Below are 19,059 nucleotides of genomic sequence, written 5' to 3' on the forward strand. Positions count from 1 at the left end.
TAATACCGCCCATTACCAGTATTTGTCGATATATTAATTTGCCCATACCATTATTATCGATACTATATAACTGCCAGTGCCGTTATATTTTAATTACTTGACAATAGAAGTATGTATCTATGTAATATATTATTTATATTTTAATTTCACCCTTGTCATTGAAAAATAGTTGCTCAGGTACGTTTTATTATGTTTGCAGATTTATCACCAGACCCCCTCGAACGTCAAAGTCTAACAAGCTTATTTGCATTATTTATTTTCCCATTTATTAGGTAAGTATTTGTTATATCATTTTCTCTGATCTCTATTTTTATATATTTAAGATGTTTGATTTGTTTTTGTCTTATATTTTTTTTGTCTTATTAAATATAATTTTATTGTTCGCTTTGGGTTTGAAAACAACCCTACACTTGTTCATTCGTTATAATATAATGGAAAGAAGATATATTTTTATATATATATCTATATATTAGATATATAATAATATATTAAACTATATTTTTTATTTAAAAACATATATTTTCTTAACCTATTTAAGATAAAGTTGCCTCGGTAATCGTCATTGTCTCTTGCGAAATTAGTTAGACTCTAGAAGAAACGAAGAAATGGAAGTATATGAAATGGTTCGGGAGGCGGGGAACGGCGGTTATGAAGCCGACTCAAGGTGTGAGAGGAAGGGTGAGGCGACGGCGACGGGGACGGGGACGGGCACGGCGTGTCAGCGTTCGGATGAGGAAAAAATTCGCCGTCTTCCTTCCGCAGGCGAAAACCGAAATAGGAATACTTTCTCGGTGGCGCGAATACTTTCCATCCCGGTCATTTCCAAGTCAATTTGGAAATTCTGGAACGAGAGCGACGGAAATTCAATTAAGTTTAATGTTTGATCCGGAGCGGCACGGCGTAAAAAAGGCAGCGGCCCCGGTCTTGAATAATATCGCCGCGTAATGGATTCGGAATTAAGTGATGCGTCTCAAAGGGCCGATTGCTTGCGTTTTATTTGCATTTTTATGGGCGGCGCCGCTCGCGGAATAGACGAAAATATGCTCCAATTTGGTTTTAGAGGTGCAAGGGAGGCGACGTAATGGTTCACGGGTGTTGGAGCACCTAAGTCAGGCGTCGACAGGAAGGAAAAAAAATGATAACATATCGCTTAACTTTGGTCGGGTGTTCGGAGTCTTCGGTTGAGTTAATGCATGGAGTCAAAATTACTTTCCACAACCAACGATGTTGTTATTAAAATTGTTGAGCCTCATTTTAAGAGTATTGTAATGTTGATGATACTACTAATACTATTAATAGTCGATTACTACTATTACTGTCTGTGAAAAATTATGTATGAATTGTGATGAATTTGGGATCAGACATGACTCTGAAATGCATTAACAGTCCAACCTATTACTCCGATGGTGTAAAAAACAGATAAATATCGAGAAGCATGTCGACACTAGAAGCTTATTAAAAAAATCTCAGGGTAATTATGGCCGCATATTTTTATCGAGACGAGGAAATCACCATTGGATAGGTCCTTCCCTCTCTAGAGATAAATCCTAATCAGTTTTTAAACCCTACGCATTTAATAACTTCCATTCATTAAGACAATATACTTAATACGCTGTATCTGAAGATATAATCTTCAACCTCCTTACAGATAATAGCATATTTTCCCTCTTAGAAAATGTTTCCCTATCATTGATGTATCTATTCTCATATAAGGTTTATTACGTCGAAAGTAACAAATGACAATGAGGAGGAGAGAGAAAAACCATTACTAATTGGTCCAGTTCTTCAACGCTGTTTCTAATAGATTGCAAAATGACAATTACATTATTATCATTAAAGCAGACAATGTACTATATGGGGAGCACACAGGAAAACGCAATGTACCAACGGTTAATGAAGTTGAAGTTGTTATGACTAGCAACCCATTTAAACGAAGAAGATGTATATCATTTAAACATTAAACAATGGAATGTATTAACAGGTACAACATAAACACTTAAACTTAATTGCACATAACCCGGTTTGAAAAATGGCGTTTGAACAGGACAACGTCTGTAGGGTGTTCCAATATGCCACCTTACAGAGAGGTACTTACCTTATAGAATAATAGTCATATATGAAGTAATTTTTAATTTTACATAATAATTAAATTTGAAACAGGAAACCTATAAACTAAACTCCTCTAAACTATAGTCCCCTCATATTACATACACTGTGACGATAACGAAAACATCCCACAAAAGAAACATATTCAATACTTGCGTCTTTAGTTGAATCGAAGACAAACTAGGTAGAATTTTTGGTCGTTCACGTGTTTTTTCCAAAAAGTTAATGCATGGAGTCAAAATTACTTTCCACAACCAACGATGTTGTTATTATTATTGTTGAGCCTTTTTAAGAGTATTGTAATGTTGATGATGTTTAATGTCTAATATTATGATGTGTTGAAATTAATTCGCACCGTTCTTCGAAAAATGAAATGAAATTATCATTTGTCAAAATGAAGTGTCCATCGATTTCATTTGTTACCACCGGTTACCTACCTCCAAAAATTATATAGTGAGTGATGAAGTATTTTATAATTAAATAATATCTCAGCGATAGTTCTTAATAAGTTAATCTGCATAATAATTGTTGTGGCGTAATTACATTTATTTATATTCGAGATAAATACTTAATTTTAGGTTTACGAAGATTACAATGTTAGATTTGATCATTTGATTGTTTTCGTAATATTTGTAACATGATAAAATAGTTATAACCTGAGATAATATAAAATATCGGATTGTATTGCATATCTGATGGAGCTAGGCGAAGAAAGGTACAGAGCAAATAGAAAACACATGGCTAAAAAAGCATAGTTCATCGGCTCGTTGTTGAGTATTCCGGATAATCGAGGTTCAGGTACCGGGACTAGACGAAGAGTTTGAGGTTAGACCTCGTGGAGCACCCCTTCTTGGAATGTCCGAGATGAAACAGTCTCCCCAAAGTTCTGAACGAATTAAGATAAAGGGTTTCTTGAACCAGCCTTCTAAGCCACCACCAAGAATCCGAGTGAATATCTTCAGCGATAAAACACGGTGCATCGAGAAAGAAAATGAAGATGCCTAAGAATTAAAGAATGAAGAAACAGATCTTCAGAATTAGTAAGAAATTGATAGGATTAGTCAAATAATATAAATTAAGAACTAGTCAAGAGAGTCAAGATCAAAAGAAATAAAGGTATCTTTAATCAAGACGAGTTGAATTCTGATAGACAGGGGATTTTAAATAATTTCCATTCAATTCATAATTCCATCATTAATATGTATCGGTGTAACATCTTTTATTTTATATATTTTTTCATTCTCGGCAACCCATTGTTGTTTACATTGATACTTGATATTTGCATTAAGATATATCGTTGAACAAAATCAAAATACACTTAATATATTTAAAAATGTAGTTTGTATCGTATTATTAAATAAACACCGTAACAGATCGACTACTAGCTATTTCACTATACAATATTAGCTACACAATATTTCTGTTTTTCCCAATTTTTAACTCCATAATGAGTGGATCCACCATCTCCAAGCTTTAGTACTGCCATTTATCTTTTATGATTAAGTGCAACAGCTAACATACACACATATATAGGTCTTACTACCCGGTTAGAACAAACTTTATGCGTTGGAAGTTAAATTAAACAGCTACATTATTTAGTGTTGAGTTTCTCACAGTGTTCACTACCGAAATTGCTGACAAAGTTGTGCGCATAAATACCAAAAAGAACAACGGTAAGCTGAAAGCAATTTAATTTATTAATTGGGCTCACACGACGTGTTTTGAGTAAGTGAATTTTAAATGAATTTGCTGTATGAATTTTTAATGCTATTAAATTGGACTGGTTTTAATGGCGCTTTATGGCTTCAATGTTATTTATTTCGTTGTTAATGGAATCTGTGAGTCATTCTCGACGATTTATTAGATGACAGTTATTTCAAAATGCATAATTTAAGATTTTTCCACTGTTTTCGTATAAAAATACTGAACTTCTTCGATGAAAAAAATTCGAAAAATTATTTAATAAGGAATTTTCGCCGGACCGTAGTGCATTCCATTTACAAATTAATTAATTTAAAAAACGACTTCTTATAGCTTCGTAAAGGCTAAAAGAAAGTAACTTTAATTAGATTTTTTTCGTGGCTGATCGTTAAATTTTCTGGTGGCAAGTGATTGGGGACGATGGCTTCGAATATTTTTCGGAGCTGACGTAAGACAAACAAATTAATAGGAAATAGTTTTGAGCGCGCCATAATAGTCCGACAACTTTTTAACGGTTTTAATTGGGAATGTGCAATTACCGAGGTGTCGGTAGTGAAAACAACACCGTGTTGCCTTTTAATAATAACTTTTTAATTAAACTCCTAGTCTATTGTTGCTATAGTTAACTTTCCAAATTAAAATAACTAAATTAAAATTAAAAGTTTCCTTAAGGCGGGTGTACAGTTTATTTTCAATAAAACTGAGAAATCTGAAAAGGCATATTGGAATTAGCATCCACACGTTTAATTCTATCCTCAAATATAGTCAAGTAATTGAAGGAAATGTAAAAAAGGAAGCTAATAAATATATCTAATAATAAACCTTTCTTAAATTGATATTAATTGATAGCTTGATAGTACTGCTACCAATGTAGAATTGTAGCTGAGTTTCCCAGCTGTAAACTATCGTAATCTGCTATCATGAACGCAATTTCCGCTCAGTGGCGATAATTGAACGATTATTTTCAATAAATAATTCATAATACAATTTGGACGTCTACACAATACAATGGTTAAAGCGAAACTAAGCTAAACCTCATATGACCAGGATGGCGCGCAATTAAAATGGTAGCGGGACTTTTGCCACCTTATATATGCTAGGAAACGATGACAGGTTGACGCTGGAAGGCCTATCGAAAAGCTACTCAAAGCATTAGTTCTTGTAGTTAAGTGGAGTTTAGTTAAGAATATTTTAGTTGAAGCTGTAGGGTGCTCAAAGACCACTAGCCATAAACTAACCCAAATTTTGAAAAACGGCTCTAATGTATCGATTTCCGGCACAAGTATCTTAGGCCAATATGTAAAACCACCAAAAATGGATTGTATTTGCTATGAACTAATATTATCCACTCGAATTAGGATAGAAGCTTGCACTTCAGACTGTACTGCTACCAATGTAGAATTGTAGCTGACTTTCCCAGCTGTAAACTATCGTTGTTCGAAGCCAACTATCCTCCACAAGTTACAAATATCATGGAAATTTGAGTAAATACAATAGTATTCAGAAGAGCATTATATTCATAAGATAATCAAAGGTAAAGAGTCGGACGAAGGTACAGGCGGTACTCATAAATATAGATATAGTTGTATTAGTCATCATCTCTCAAAGATCAATTATATTAACGCAGCTGTTTGTGGAGACACAGAAATCTGGAAGAGCGGAAGATAAAACTAGGCAAAATTTGCTCACCATATATAAAAGAATATAGAAGAAACAGAATAACTAATAAAGGAAATACGGAAACACATTTGAATACAGTGGGAAAAATCATTGCAACGCTGATAACAGGAATATATCTATAGCAGGGTGTACATGAATTGTGGAATTCCATTCTTATTTAGCTTAGCCTTTGATAATTAAAACTCCAAAGTAGTATCCAAAGAATGGAAGTATATTTAAAAGAAAAGAAATAAATATTTGAATTATAGATGAAAGTATTGGATAATTGGAAGTAATCTGAATTATTCGAACATATACTATTTTTTGGGTGTATAAGAATATTTTCCATTTATAGATGTTCTGCAAAAAATTTTGTTTATATATATAATAAATGTGTTGTTATATATAAAAAAATTTATACCGAAGTAAAGCGTTGGATAACACCAGACACAAGAATGTGTTAACAGTAAACATCACTACTAAAGAGGCTTAGGACAGTTGGGTTTTCCTAGATATATACATAAAATTTTATGTATCTCTTTTTCCTTTTTACCAATTAAACGTAGTATATTTGGCTATATCTATTTTAGGCATCTATCTGTATACACTTTTATATACAATTAATGCGCTTCTTTGTAATGTAAATATTGCAAAAGCCAATTTCTTAAATTCATTGTAGGGAGAAGGATATCGTATTTGACGTTGCCTAAATAATAAACGAACCGATATGAACCAACTAACAGAGCTCCTTTTGTAGTAAAGTGTTCAAGCCTATGGGATTGTTATTCTATATATGTAACAGTTTTTCAAATTAGTTATAAATAAATATTTTGTATACTAGACTTCATTAAGTACAGTCAAATGATTAATGAATCAGCGTGAATATCAGTTTAAAATTATAAAATGACTCTTTAATTAATGCATTAAAAATATATTCAATGCGTCTCCTATTAACCATCAATCTCGATTACTTTATAATGGCTGATACTGTGTCGGCTCTATATATACGAAAATCGATAGCGAACAAACCGAAGAAGAAATAGGGAGAGATTTGCCCAGCTTTATAGCGACAAGGCATTTAAAACAAACAATACTTTTAAAGTCGCAATCAATAAAAATACTTTGAATAATTTACCTCTATTGGTTTCAGTCTATTTAAAGCACATTCAATTCGAATTTATTAACTATATACATATATAAGTTTTTTTCAATGTATATCTACATATATATCATATTTTATATTTGATTAAAGATGATTGTGTTTTTTATTATATTATTAACTACCTAATTGTGCTGAAGGTGATATAAATAATAAATTATTTAAAAATATATATTTAAAAATAATTAAATCAACAATAATATATTGTGTATGTGCAAAAGTAATCCTTTTAAGGATTTTATTTTCACTATCATAATGTTTGAGGGTGCATGTGACCTGGCATCGCTCTCTTTCTAAACATTGTAATCTTTAACAAGTATAACAAGCTCACAATAAGTTAAGCTTATGACACAAACTAATATATGCGGTTCATATATTTGTTCTAATGATATATCTTTATTATATATCTATGTCTGTTTAACGAGCAGATGATGGGGGATTGTATAGAAGAAGTTCTGGAGAAAATACTAAATGTTGTTAAGGATGTATAATAAATAAATAACTTTAATAAATTATAAATAAATAATAACTAAAGATTCTTTGGTAAGGGCTGATTTTCAAGTCGATTTTATTAATATCAAGGAATTTTGAAATTAATATCAGAGAAAGAGGAGCGAGGAAGAAGTGATATTATTCCAGGGCTCGGAAAGATAAAACTAAGTTGAGTAATCTTACATCCCAACTGAGTGATGGAATTATGCACAATTAAAAAATTATGCCATGGACTTGTTAATAATGCTAATTCTGAGTATTCGCTGCCGATAAGTACCTGAGGTCTAGAAGGATCTATAATGTAGACGCCTACAATATAAAATGAGGATAAAGACTGTGAATGACGTTATTTCATTACCTTGTATCATCATACAGGAAAGGATGAAAATTCCATTTGTTACTCTAACTGAAGTTGAAAAATAAATGGAAAATAATAAATAATAGAGCAAAAATATTATTATTTCCGGGAAAATATTCAAGAAATTTCCAAGAGAACCACTAATTCATAAGTTCATCAACTCAATAAATCCTTCATTCAGACTACAATATGTACCACAATTGTGGAACTTGGCCTGAAGTAATTATGACTCCCAAACCAGGAAAGCCATGTATGAAATAGCATCACACGGGTCAATATCTATCTGTTAGTATATTGTCAACAGTATCCAAATTATTTGAGAAACTTTTATTGAAAAGGATAAAATCAATCATTGAAGAAAAGCATATTATTTCGGATGACCAATTTGGTCTTAGAAAACAGCCTTTCACAATTGATCAGGCACACAGAATAAGTGATGTCATGGAAAAATAACCAGAAGAAACTAAATAGTGATTCTTTGAAGCTAGCTTTCTGTCCTTATGCGCTATACAGCGGATGTTTTAACAGTCTTTAAAATATACGATGTTTAGTATTGTCTTGATGGACAAAAACTCCTTTTTTGAAATAGAATTACGCCTCGAACAGTACTTTTAGTACATAATGTTCGTACGTGATCCATTTATCATTAGCTAGGATCATTTGTTTGAAAACAGGTTCGATATCCTTCCTTTTCAACAACTAATCATTAATGGGAAAGACGATTGGTTTAATTTTTCACCATTAAATCATGTGGAATATTAGTGTCGAGTTTCTTTTGGTGCCCAACCTTATGCGAATAGTTTTGGAACGTTTTTGTGGCTGACGTCTAGTTACGTAGCGATGTTGAGAAATAATATCTGTCGTTTTCAAAATTTCATCGACATTTTCAACAGTTGGTTAGCCAGTGGTTTTAGTCATCACCAAAACACCACGTAATGTTTGATGAACCTGCGTTGCATTTAGGGAAGTAAAACAGAAATAGTTTCTGTTATCATAACTTTCAAAGTACCACAACTTTTGACGAAGTAAGCAATCTATACTACTTTTACATTTCGTTCTACTGACGGTTAGTATTAACACGAACTACAGTGTGGTTTTATTGAATAGGTCTTAAGTGCGATAAGCGATTTCAAAACCATTTATTAGGGAAAACCGAAGTTACTTTTAACTTTATACTTCATAATTTCCTGTTGTAATTAGATGTTCTATAAAAATATATCATTATTAATGACGTTAGAACATTTTTATTAAAAAATGTTAATGGTGTATCATGAGTTAAAGTTACCAAATAACATATATATTTTTAATTCTCTATAAATAAATGTGTAAACAAACTTCGGCAGAGAGCTATCGCCGTAAATTGATTAAAAAACACTAATTAAAGCTATGTAAAATGTTAGTAAACATTTTCGCGTTTTTTATTTATAGGAAACTTTTAATTAAGTACGCGGCGCCGACAAAACTCGTTTTTTAATTAATAAATTCATGAATGAGATGTACTAATGGATGGAAAAAGTCTCTTATTAAAAATCTGTGTTTTTTATTCCTGTTTTTATTTTTATCATTTTCGACCTGAAGCGCCTTCAAAAGGGAGTTTTATCAAACAGGCAGGAGAAATTATAAATTATAGAAAAGTGTTAATTATGTCGAGCTGTGTTATGTAGACTTACCTGTCGTAGTAGTAATCCCTGAAACAAAAAAAAATAGCTTAGAAATTTGACGATAATTTTTAGAGTTAGTTTAAAAATCTGGTGATTCTATTAATACACATTACATTAAATTAGTTTCGTTACATTCATACATTGTGGAGAATATTGGATGTTGGAATTATTCTATAAATGAATGCAATTGATTTTATTTTTTGAGCTCTGAATAGGATTTAGGGACAATTTATATATTTCTATAGTTCTATAGCTTGAATAATTTGCTCAAAAGTATTCTAAAGCTATCGAAAAACTCTGGCAAATCGTACCATGGTGGTTTTATTTTTCGATAATCGCCGATATCTCTTAAACAATAGTTGAAATATATTATAGATATTAATAATAGTGTGGCGACCGCCACGACTCTTTAGGCCACCACGAATTCATCAACAAATACAAGGTTGGCAACGCCGGTGGATTGGTACCATGCAGTTCCGGGCTATAAAAGACCATCACGACGACGTCTCGCTCTCTTTTCTTTTCTCCATCCCCTTGTAATAGTACCACTTCCACAGCGTTACCGTACTTCCTCTACTTAACCTAATAACCTGCCAATTCTCCCGTCGACCACATGTATATTTCCTGTTAAAATAAACATATTTCTTCAACCAGTGTTTTCAGTTGCCGTGCGAATTCCTTCCAAAAATAGTAGTGAGTGTTCTGACAAATAATCACAGCGGCAGCCATACATTTCGACCGACTGATCAACCCGACAAATATTCATACAATAGAAAGAAATAAAGTTTTTATATATCTATGGATAAGATAACAGTTTTCCATTTGGTATTGTTGAGTTATTCATATTATATTCATACTGTGTATTCGAGGTGTTAAATGAAATAATTATTGAAGGTTAAAAACATATATTGCGAAGGGTTATTTCAAAATCTATATATTAATCGATTTAGCGAAAGATTTGCCTTTTTTTTTGAAGGAAACGGGGGCACCTGGAGGCGTGAAATTTGGCACACTTAAAGCACATATAAATGAAGCATTTTTAGGTCTAATATTTTAGTGTAATATGCGCTACAAATAAATATAGTCCAATGAAATAAAAATCTCAAAATATATGAAGGAACCCAGCTGGTAGTCATGTGGGCTAAGAGTTTAGCTCACAGAATTTTAAATGGGTCACGTGGGACATGAAATGAAATAGAAGGCAATTGATAAATGAAAGCCATAGAAGACAAACTAAATATGAGCTATCTGCAAGAGCGAGATCGAAGAGTGAAATAAATAAATAAGCAAAGAACAATGCAATTTTATATAAAAATTTAAGTAAATAAATTATGCTTTTAATCGGTCTAGTGTATTTATTATTTTTGTAATATATATTTTGGGCGAGAAATATGAATAAATATATAATTTTTATAGGACACCATAAGACAAATAGAAGAACTTAAGAATTATTTGTACTTGGTGTTAAAACAGCACATTTGTAAACATTTTAAAGCATTGATAAATATTAAGGTATTTAATTATTAATGCAATAAAATATATGACTACATGTACAACTTAGTAGCAATTAATTTAATTTACTTTATAAACCTAAATTTTGGAAAATCAATAGTTACTGTAATAATTGTAAATACATTCATTTAATATACATTTCTGAATTTTAAAAAATAAATTAATAATGCTGTTCGTTATTATTTTAATATAACAGGTGAATTGAAAATTTCCCGGCCTACCATATTAAAACATATATTTTTGGCAAAATTAGTTTTTTTTTTGTTCAACATAATTCCCTTCAAGGGAATATGATTTACTGATTATAGCGACCCTCCAACCTTTCAATACCATTTTGTAGTACGTTTTGTCCTTTGCTTCAAAATAGGCCTCAGTTTCGGCGATCACCTCTTCATTCGGCGAAAATTTCCCAACGAGCCTTATTTTGAGATATGAAAACAGGAAATAGTCAGATTTGGAGAATACGGTAGATAAGGAAGTAATTCGAAACCCAATTCATAGATTTTTGCCATCGTTTTCACTGACTTGTGACACGGTGCATTGTCTTGGTGAAGCAACACATTCTTTTTCTTTAAATGCCTTTTAAATTCGCTAATTAAATTTTAAATTCCGTTTTTTGGAGATTTCGTCCTTCGAACGGTCCAATAACGCTATGTAATAGTCGCTATTGAAGACCTTTCCTTTTTCAAGGTAGTCAATGAAAATTATTCCATGTATCCCAAAATACAGACGTCATAACCTTGCCAGCCGACTGTTTCCCACAGGCGTTTTCCTACGCTTTGGAGCGGGGTTATCGTGTGCAGTTCACTCGGATGACCGTCCGATATTTATAATATTAGAATAGTAGAAGAGGTGATTAGTAGGAAGGTGTGACGTATCTTGACTCATTTAAACCATTTCAAACTTGTTGAAATATGATTAATGGGAAGTGATAACCCATCCACAGTGTTCATCAGACAATGTATCTTAAAAAATATTGGAGTAGTTCTCTGTTTAGTATTTAAAGTACATAAAAATATCGGGTTTCATTGAATAACTTACATGTAAGTACATTTTTACAGGGAGGGAGGCATATGTTATTTTTAGTTATACAATAATTACGTTTTATTGTATAAGCTTGCTATTGCATTTGTTATTTAGTTACTGGGGTTAAAACAAACGAAGTCATATTAGTATACATATACATATAAATAGAAAAATATATCAGGACTTACGGATACTGGACAGGGAAATATATTAGATATAATGTTCGTTTTGTTATAAATTGACTTAATTATATCCAACGATAAGTATACAACGAATAAATTTAATAAATAAAAGATAATCTCGTCTTCCTTAAACTTTATATTTTAAGATAATATTTCGGTAAACTCGACGTTCTTTATGTATTACAACTTTGATAACGAACCATAAACCAGCAAAAAAGAACAAAAGATTTAATTTATATTCATCATCAAGGAATGCTTATCAGTCTAAATGCATTAAAATTAATAAAACGGAGTTGGTATAGATTTTAGATTAGTAATGCATTTATGTGAACGAAAATTGAATATGATCGAACAAAAAAGGGATGGAAGTTAAATGTTTTAATGGCAATTAAATGTTCCTTAGGTTTGCAATAATATAGTGGCATCGGAATAACGGTAATTTTATTTTAATATGTATTTCATGAATTGTTTTTGCATAATGAATGATATTCATATGTTTATGTATAGCAGTAATTCATATATGTATATATATATTACAAAAATTTTAATATTTCCAGTAAGTTGTATAAGTATGTTGATCACATAGAAAATATTCAATAGATACAGGGGATACACAAAATAATATGAATACCATGCAATATAGTAAATCTAGTTGTATGTTGGAAACAGTTCTTCCGCGTGTATAATGAGACGCGTGTGTTTTACTTAGTTTATATGCCAAGTCTTGTAAGGTATATTTCAGTGTATTATACGGTCATTCAGTTGTCATTTCAGACAGCTAGCGATACAAAAATAGTTTGAAACAAAAATGGCGAATAAAAAGTAAAAGAGGCCAAATCAGCTGCAATCAATTTTAAGTACAAAATAGTAAAGAATCTACAAGAATTGAGTTTGTACCAATACTACTATGGTAGACTTGTAATAAATATTAGTACCGTAGCATATGAAAAAGTTTATACATTTATAATCAAGGAATAAAAGGTTGGCCAGAAAATAGGAGGTTAATCTCCAGGGTCTCCTTTTCCAGGCAAATCATCTGCAAACTGAGTAAGTTCAAGTCATTCAATCGAGTCAAAATTAGAGAAAAAGAGGTATATTTTATCGTTAGATGAACTAAAGTGCATATTAACGTAAATGGTAGGAATGATTAATTGTTGGTCTGATAGACCAATTTTTATAATAAAATTAGGTGAAAACAATATAATTTTCAGCGCCTAACCTGGAAAAAGTACATACTTGCTAAAGAAAACAACTTGGACTTGGAAACTATATCAAATATATTGGCTCATCGGGTGCAAATCCAAGTTATCATTAGATAACAGGAAAAGGTACAGCTCTACAGATGAAGGTACTGCTTTATGAAATAATACTTAAGTTTATTGGTCATACGGAATCTACCTATGGCGTACCGAAAACAATTCATAAAAGTGTTAAGAACTGTTGGATCGCCTGATATATAAAAGAAACCCAGTTGGCAGAAACCAAGTTCATGGTTTCTGGAGATCAGCAATACAAGAGAAGCTAATGTAATCTGGTGCTGAACTAATGACCTGCATCATTCAAGTTTCAGTAGCTTTTGCTTTTCTAAGTTGATGGTTGTGGAAGAAAGGAAATATTATAATCAAATGAACAGCCTGACGTATGTGAACTTCAGTTTTCTTATAGGCGATGATTAATACAAATCCCACGTATTTATTTCCAAGATAGTATTAGAAGTGAAGCCATTTGTTTAGGATTCGATAATCAGTAGAGCATTGCATTGAAGTGTTTCGCGGACATGGATGAAAATGATAGAAAATGGTTAGAAGAACTTGAGAATAACATTGTCCGAGGCAGAACTGTTTCATATTTTCTAAAGAATATTCTAAGCCCTGTGGTACTAAGACGATCGTATATGTTGAAAAGTAGACACTTTCTTTGAATACAGGCTATGAATTAATGACGGTGGTGATGATTTTACTTTAATTATACTTTATAACCACTATTTTCTTAATTTTTTTGAGGAAACTGACTCCGCCAATCTTGCATGAGTAAATAATTGTTAAAATTATATCAAAATTTTGGAATTTTGACGGCATACACCAGGATTTAGCTTGATGGTATTAAAACAGCGTACTACAGACATTGATAAAAATTAATTCCTTGTCCCACTATTACAGAGAATCAATTTGTTTCCATCTGTCAGGGTCCAGAACCGATTAGGCGGACACCTAGCGGTCGGTTTCTTCCTACCAGCATATTTCCGGTGAAATGACGATCCGTAAACGCCGACAGAAGAAGGCAATATGTCCGGACACCGTTTTAATCCCGCACCAGATCGGACTCGTACGCGCCGAGGGTTTATTCCCGGCGTATCCCTGATCCCGAAATCTAAAAGCGTCCAGATTACGATAAAAAATATCGCTATTTATTTTAGCAGGGCGAGCGACCAACAATGGTGGCGATAAGGCCGGTCCGTGGATGGCAAATTTATGACAACGCGTCTAGGTGGGATTTACACCGCTTTTTAAGGGCCCGTGGTAATAAATGACCGCGCTGATAGAACCTCCAGATTGGTAATGTAAGGCGTGTCCCGCAAATAGTGCCCCGCTCTAATGGAAAAGCCTTTTTGCCGTCCCCGGTTTTTTTTTGCGAGCTGTTATTGTCTATTTCCGTGCAGCAAATGTAGTTATTTCATACTGTTGTTATCGTCCGAGCTCCGACTTTGCTCAAATCGTTTCTGAAGCGAATGGATCGGAGTCGATTCGTTTTCATTTCCCCACTTTGTTATCCCTATCTCTAATACGATAAGTCCTCAATTTTCAAGCTTTGTTTTATTTTTAGGTTTTATAAAGTTGTTATAAAATTGTAATAACATGAATACTTTTTTTTCTCTCTGTTCTGTTTTGTGGCAATCTGTTTTAGAACAATCAGCTACTGTATCTTCTAAAATGATTATTTTCTTGTATTGAGGGAGCATCAATCCGTGAATACAGCTCCAATTTCTCTACATAAATCTGTTGCTAAACTGGAGATATCGCATCTCTTGAACCTTACGTGCTGTTGCCATCCTATTTTACTTAAATCCAATGCCAGCTCATGTGTATGTTGCGCAAGCCTCGTCTGATACTTTTTGCTATACTGTATTATTTAATGCCTTACTGTATATATGTATATAATACATACATATATATATATATATATATATATATATATATATACCAATATATCAACACTACTACTTGCTAGATGTGCCCCAAAGTTTAATGCCGTATGTCCAAATTAGCTTGATGATGGATTTTTATATCATTTTGCTCTCATTGCTCAACTGGGAATGGCGTCTACCAATTTAACATATGATCCAAATAAAGACCTTGAAGTTTCAAAGAATAAAGTATTTGGCGTGTGCCTCTTGTGGGATGTTTTCGTTATATTATTTTACCATCGGATAGGTCTCTCTTTTCACAGTGTAAGTAACATCAGTGAACTTGATTTGGTTCGCCATTATTCTCCAATGGTTAAACTATGTTAACTCTTGATAATATTTAAATGAGTTTGGAGTTGAAAGAAACAGTGTTTCGGTGAGAATGCACTGAGGAGATGATAGTGCCATCAGCGCAGCTCAAAGTCATTATGTCCTTACTAGTTGGAAGGTCCACAGGTATAACGCAGGTATGCTGCCATGTAGGGCAACTGAGCTTATTTCTTCCAAAGAATATTCCTCATTACACTTAATTATTAAGTTCTTTCCATCATGTTAGCCTTTGTTAAAGGCTTAAATACACTTCCAGGTATTTATTGATGACGTCTACAGTGCGATATACAAATTGATGACTGTGGATAATGTTGTTTAGGTGCCTCTTCATTCTATTTAGGATTATTTTTTCATTACTTTATCAATTACTGGTAGGAAGCTTACAAGTTTATACGATGTAGTGGCTTACCTGATTTGGACACAATTATAGCTTCGACAATTTTCCAATGCCTTTGAAAATGTTTGAGCATAAAACAGGCATTTCACATTTTGACTAGGTTCATGGTTACCTTATCTAATATATATTTTAAGAGACCTGCGACGACAAGTTCGTAGCCTGGTGCTTTTACTTCTTTGGCAGTTCTCATTTCTCTCAGATCTTATTTAGAATGCACTCTCACTAACACTCTCAACGGTAGACGAGGCGATTTTAAGTTTTCTTTTATTTCTGCACCATTTCCCTGTTTACACTCCGAGGACAGTTGAAATACATTATTTAAATAGTCGGTAAAGGTGCTGGCTTTCTTTTATTTGATCTTGCCCACCCTTCTATGTTGTCCTTAACAGGATTTATTTGAGTTTTGGTATTCTTCGTGGTTTCAGGTACTCTGCACAGCAAAAAACTCGTGTCTACTATGGCTCTTGTTATTGACAGGTAGTACTGGAGGTTGTTGAACCATGAGGTTCTTCGATATATCGCGATATCGCGATTCGATGATATCACAATTAACAGTAACTCGTAAGCAACAAAGGAAACCAGAGATCTACTAATAGTTATAACAATCCAATATTGAAACTACACAAAATACATACACATACATAATAATATATATAATTACAATACGTTCAATATATCGTCAAAAACTATATCACATTAATATGTTATAATTTATATCGAAGAACCTCATGGTTCAACTATATATGATTATCAATATATATATATATGATTCATGATTATATATATATATTATTATTCATGATATATATATATATGATCAATATATATATGATTTTGTCAGCCAGGGCCGTATCAGCAGCGCACTATATAATTTAGAGACCATACCAGAAGACATCTAGTTATACTCCGACCATTACCATCAATAAAACTAAATCAAACACGAAGACAAAATAGCAATGGGTTTAAAGTCACAGAATTAATCAATTTTTTCAATCCATTTTACGTTGTTGTAGACAATCCACAACAATTTTTCTGCTCCAAATTCCAAAGAAAGTTTTTCTATTAAGGTTTAGCTACTTATCCATTATAATCCATTTCCTTTGTCTCAGATTGGTTCAAGTAATCTGTTCCCTCAGTTTATTAAAGCTAAAAAGGGGGTGATCGATCCATTCATTAAGCGATAGTTTTAGTATCGGCCTTTGGGTCAAGTTGAAGTTAAATTAACGGAGTGACAAAAGGAAAAACTTCCACCTAGGAGAACGAGTGGTGTTTTCAAATAGTCAATAGTTTGTTAAATAACACACTTTCTTTCGGAAAATTATCGATTTTATATAAAAAAAACTTTACTGTTCATTATCATAATAACATATTAACGATTTTTATTTGGATTCAACCACCGAGGGATTAAGACAAGGTTAATATTATGTGCTTCCATGTAATTTGATCAACCAGTGAATACCCGAAACTGTCAAATCTGATGATTTTGACATATCCATATATAAAATATTAGTTCCTTATTTAGTATTATTGAGTTTATGAGTGTATATACTGATATTCATGAAACAAAAACAAAAATATATTTTTAGTGTTAATTTCTTTTGCTTGAATTCGAAGAAATCTGCTAACTAAGCCCAGCAAGTCTGTCTAAAGACTTTCGGTTTTTGTCTAACCGATTTAAAAGTAGTGATATTGTTCTTAGTTCAAGAGAGCCATTTGTATCGATACCGAAGAGGAATAGTGATAGCCATAAAACCGTTGATGTGCATATGATGATAGCCGAAAGCTGCTTATTCTGTCGCATCTATAGTCTTGCCAAAATAACATTCAACTTACGTTAATTCAACTTAATTCAATACAATTATATTAGAGAAAACTGTTAGTCTGCAAAATATCCATAGAAATTTTAGGTATACCTAGACGAAACCCGGATATTTTAATCAATATCCGGCTAATAAAGAGTGCAAAAACAACAAAGTTGACGGAAAAAGTTAACAGGCAGAATAATATTTGATACGATGTCTTTAAATAACTAATGACAGATATATTGATCTTCACGCTGGAAACCGGAATGGTTTTATTCTGGGATCGGTGTTACTGTTTTCTTCCAAGTACAAGGCAAGGTTTAAATTTAGCAGTTATTGTTATGAATAATGTACCATAGTAGCGCACTAGTGGAAAATATCAATATAAAACAAGTGGATTGGCAAAGACTGTAATTAAGGAATGGTCGGCAAAATATGAATTAAGTTTTGGAAGATACTATGTTAAAGAGTGAACCATTTCAAATTATTACTGCCTGACAAGAGATACACTGTAGATCAGATGGCTGAACAATATGGCTACAGAGTATTCATCCCTATTATTGCATGTTGTATCAAATAGAATTGATATGTGGTAATGGAAGAAATTAATACAATGCAAATGCAGATCAAGAAGGATATACAAACAAGTACTATTTGGATATGTGGAAAGAAGCATTGTCTATAGTAACACCTTTAGTCTGGAGGAACTCAATCTGACACAGAAGAATAAGTGGACAAAAGATGTAATCGTGAACAAATGTGATATATATTTGAGATTAACAGTTTGGTTATTGAATTAAATAATCAAGAACAGACAGACAGTCAGAAAGTGACAGTGACTGAATGAAACTTGCGGTATGTGGGATTATGATCCAATGCTGACAATTACCAAGACAGGGCGATGAGAGTGGAGACAACTAAAGAACGATTTTACTATATCCTTACTCTGTAGAAAATCATATTGCAGAGTTTGGAAAGATTTGTGTGCATATATAGGTATGTAATTCTTCAGAATATACATGAATATTTTGTTAGAAGTTATTATTAGAATGTATTGATCAAATTTAACTTTATCAAGAAAAAAGTACACAGGTAGTAGCAGCAGAAAGTAAGGAGATATACAATGATATCAAAATGACTTGATAAGGGAACACAACAACAAAGGAAATATGAACTAAAAAGGTAAAAATACTCTATAATGAAAGTTTAACTTTTATCATTATCGTCATTTAGACCTGGTATCGCCATATTGTACTAATTATTCGTGATAATAGCTTTTTTGAAGCTACATAGTGATCAGAATATATGCATTGTCAGTAATATATCTAGTAACTTCAGACGCCAGATTAATATTAATATACTACTAACCCCCATAGTTCTATATTTCGATCAATATACCATTAAAAATAAAACAAGAAAAAGTATTGATAGAAATCTAGAGAACAACAGAAATTCCCCGACCTCTCTTACAAACTACACGTTTCCGCTCC

General features: G+C 32.4%; 1 protein-coding gene across 2 annotated transcripts in view; it reads right to left on the reverse strand.

Moving 5' to 3' along the window:
• Nucleotides 1-19,059, reverse strand: part of LOC143198205 (heterogeneous nuclear ribonucleoprotein C-like 3) — a 608,535-nt gene that overhangs the window by 134,814 nt on the left and 454,662 nt on the right. For both annotated transcript variants that reach the window (XM_076407314.1, XM_076407315.1), the window contains one exon: nt 9,146-9,163. In XM_076407314.1, the coding sequence (XP_076263429.1) occupies nt 9,146-9,163 (18 nt within the window). The remainder of the gene's footprint in view (nt 1-9,145; nt 9,164-19,059) is intronic.

This window comes from Rhynchophorus ferrugineus, unplaced genomic scaffold, assembly GCF_030347505.1.
Source record: "Rhynchophorus ferrugineus isolate W39M unplaced genomic scaffold, kcgeb_rfMv2 rfM6, whole genome shotgun sequence".
NCBI lineage: Eukaryota > Metazoa > Arthropoda > Insecta > Coleoptera > Curculionidae > Rhynchophorus > Rhynchophorus ferrugineus.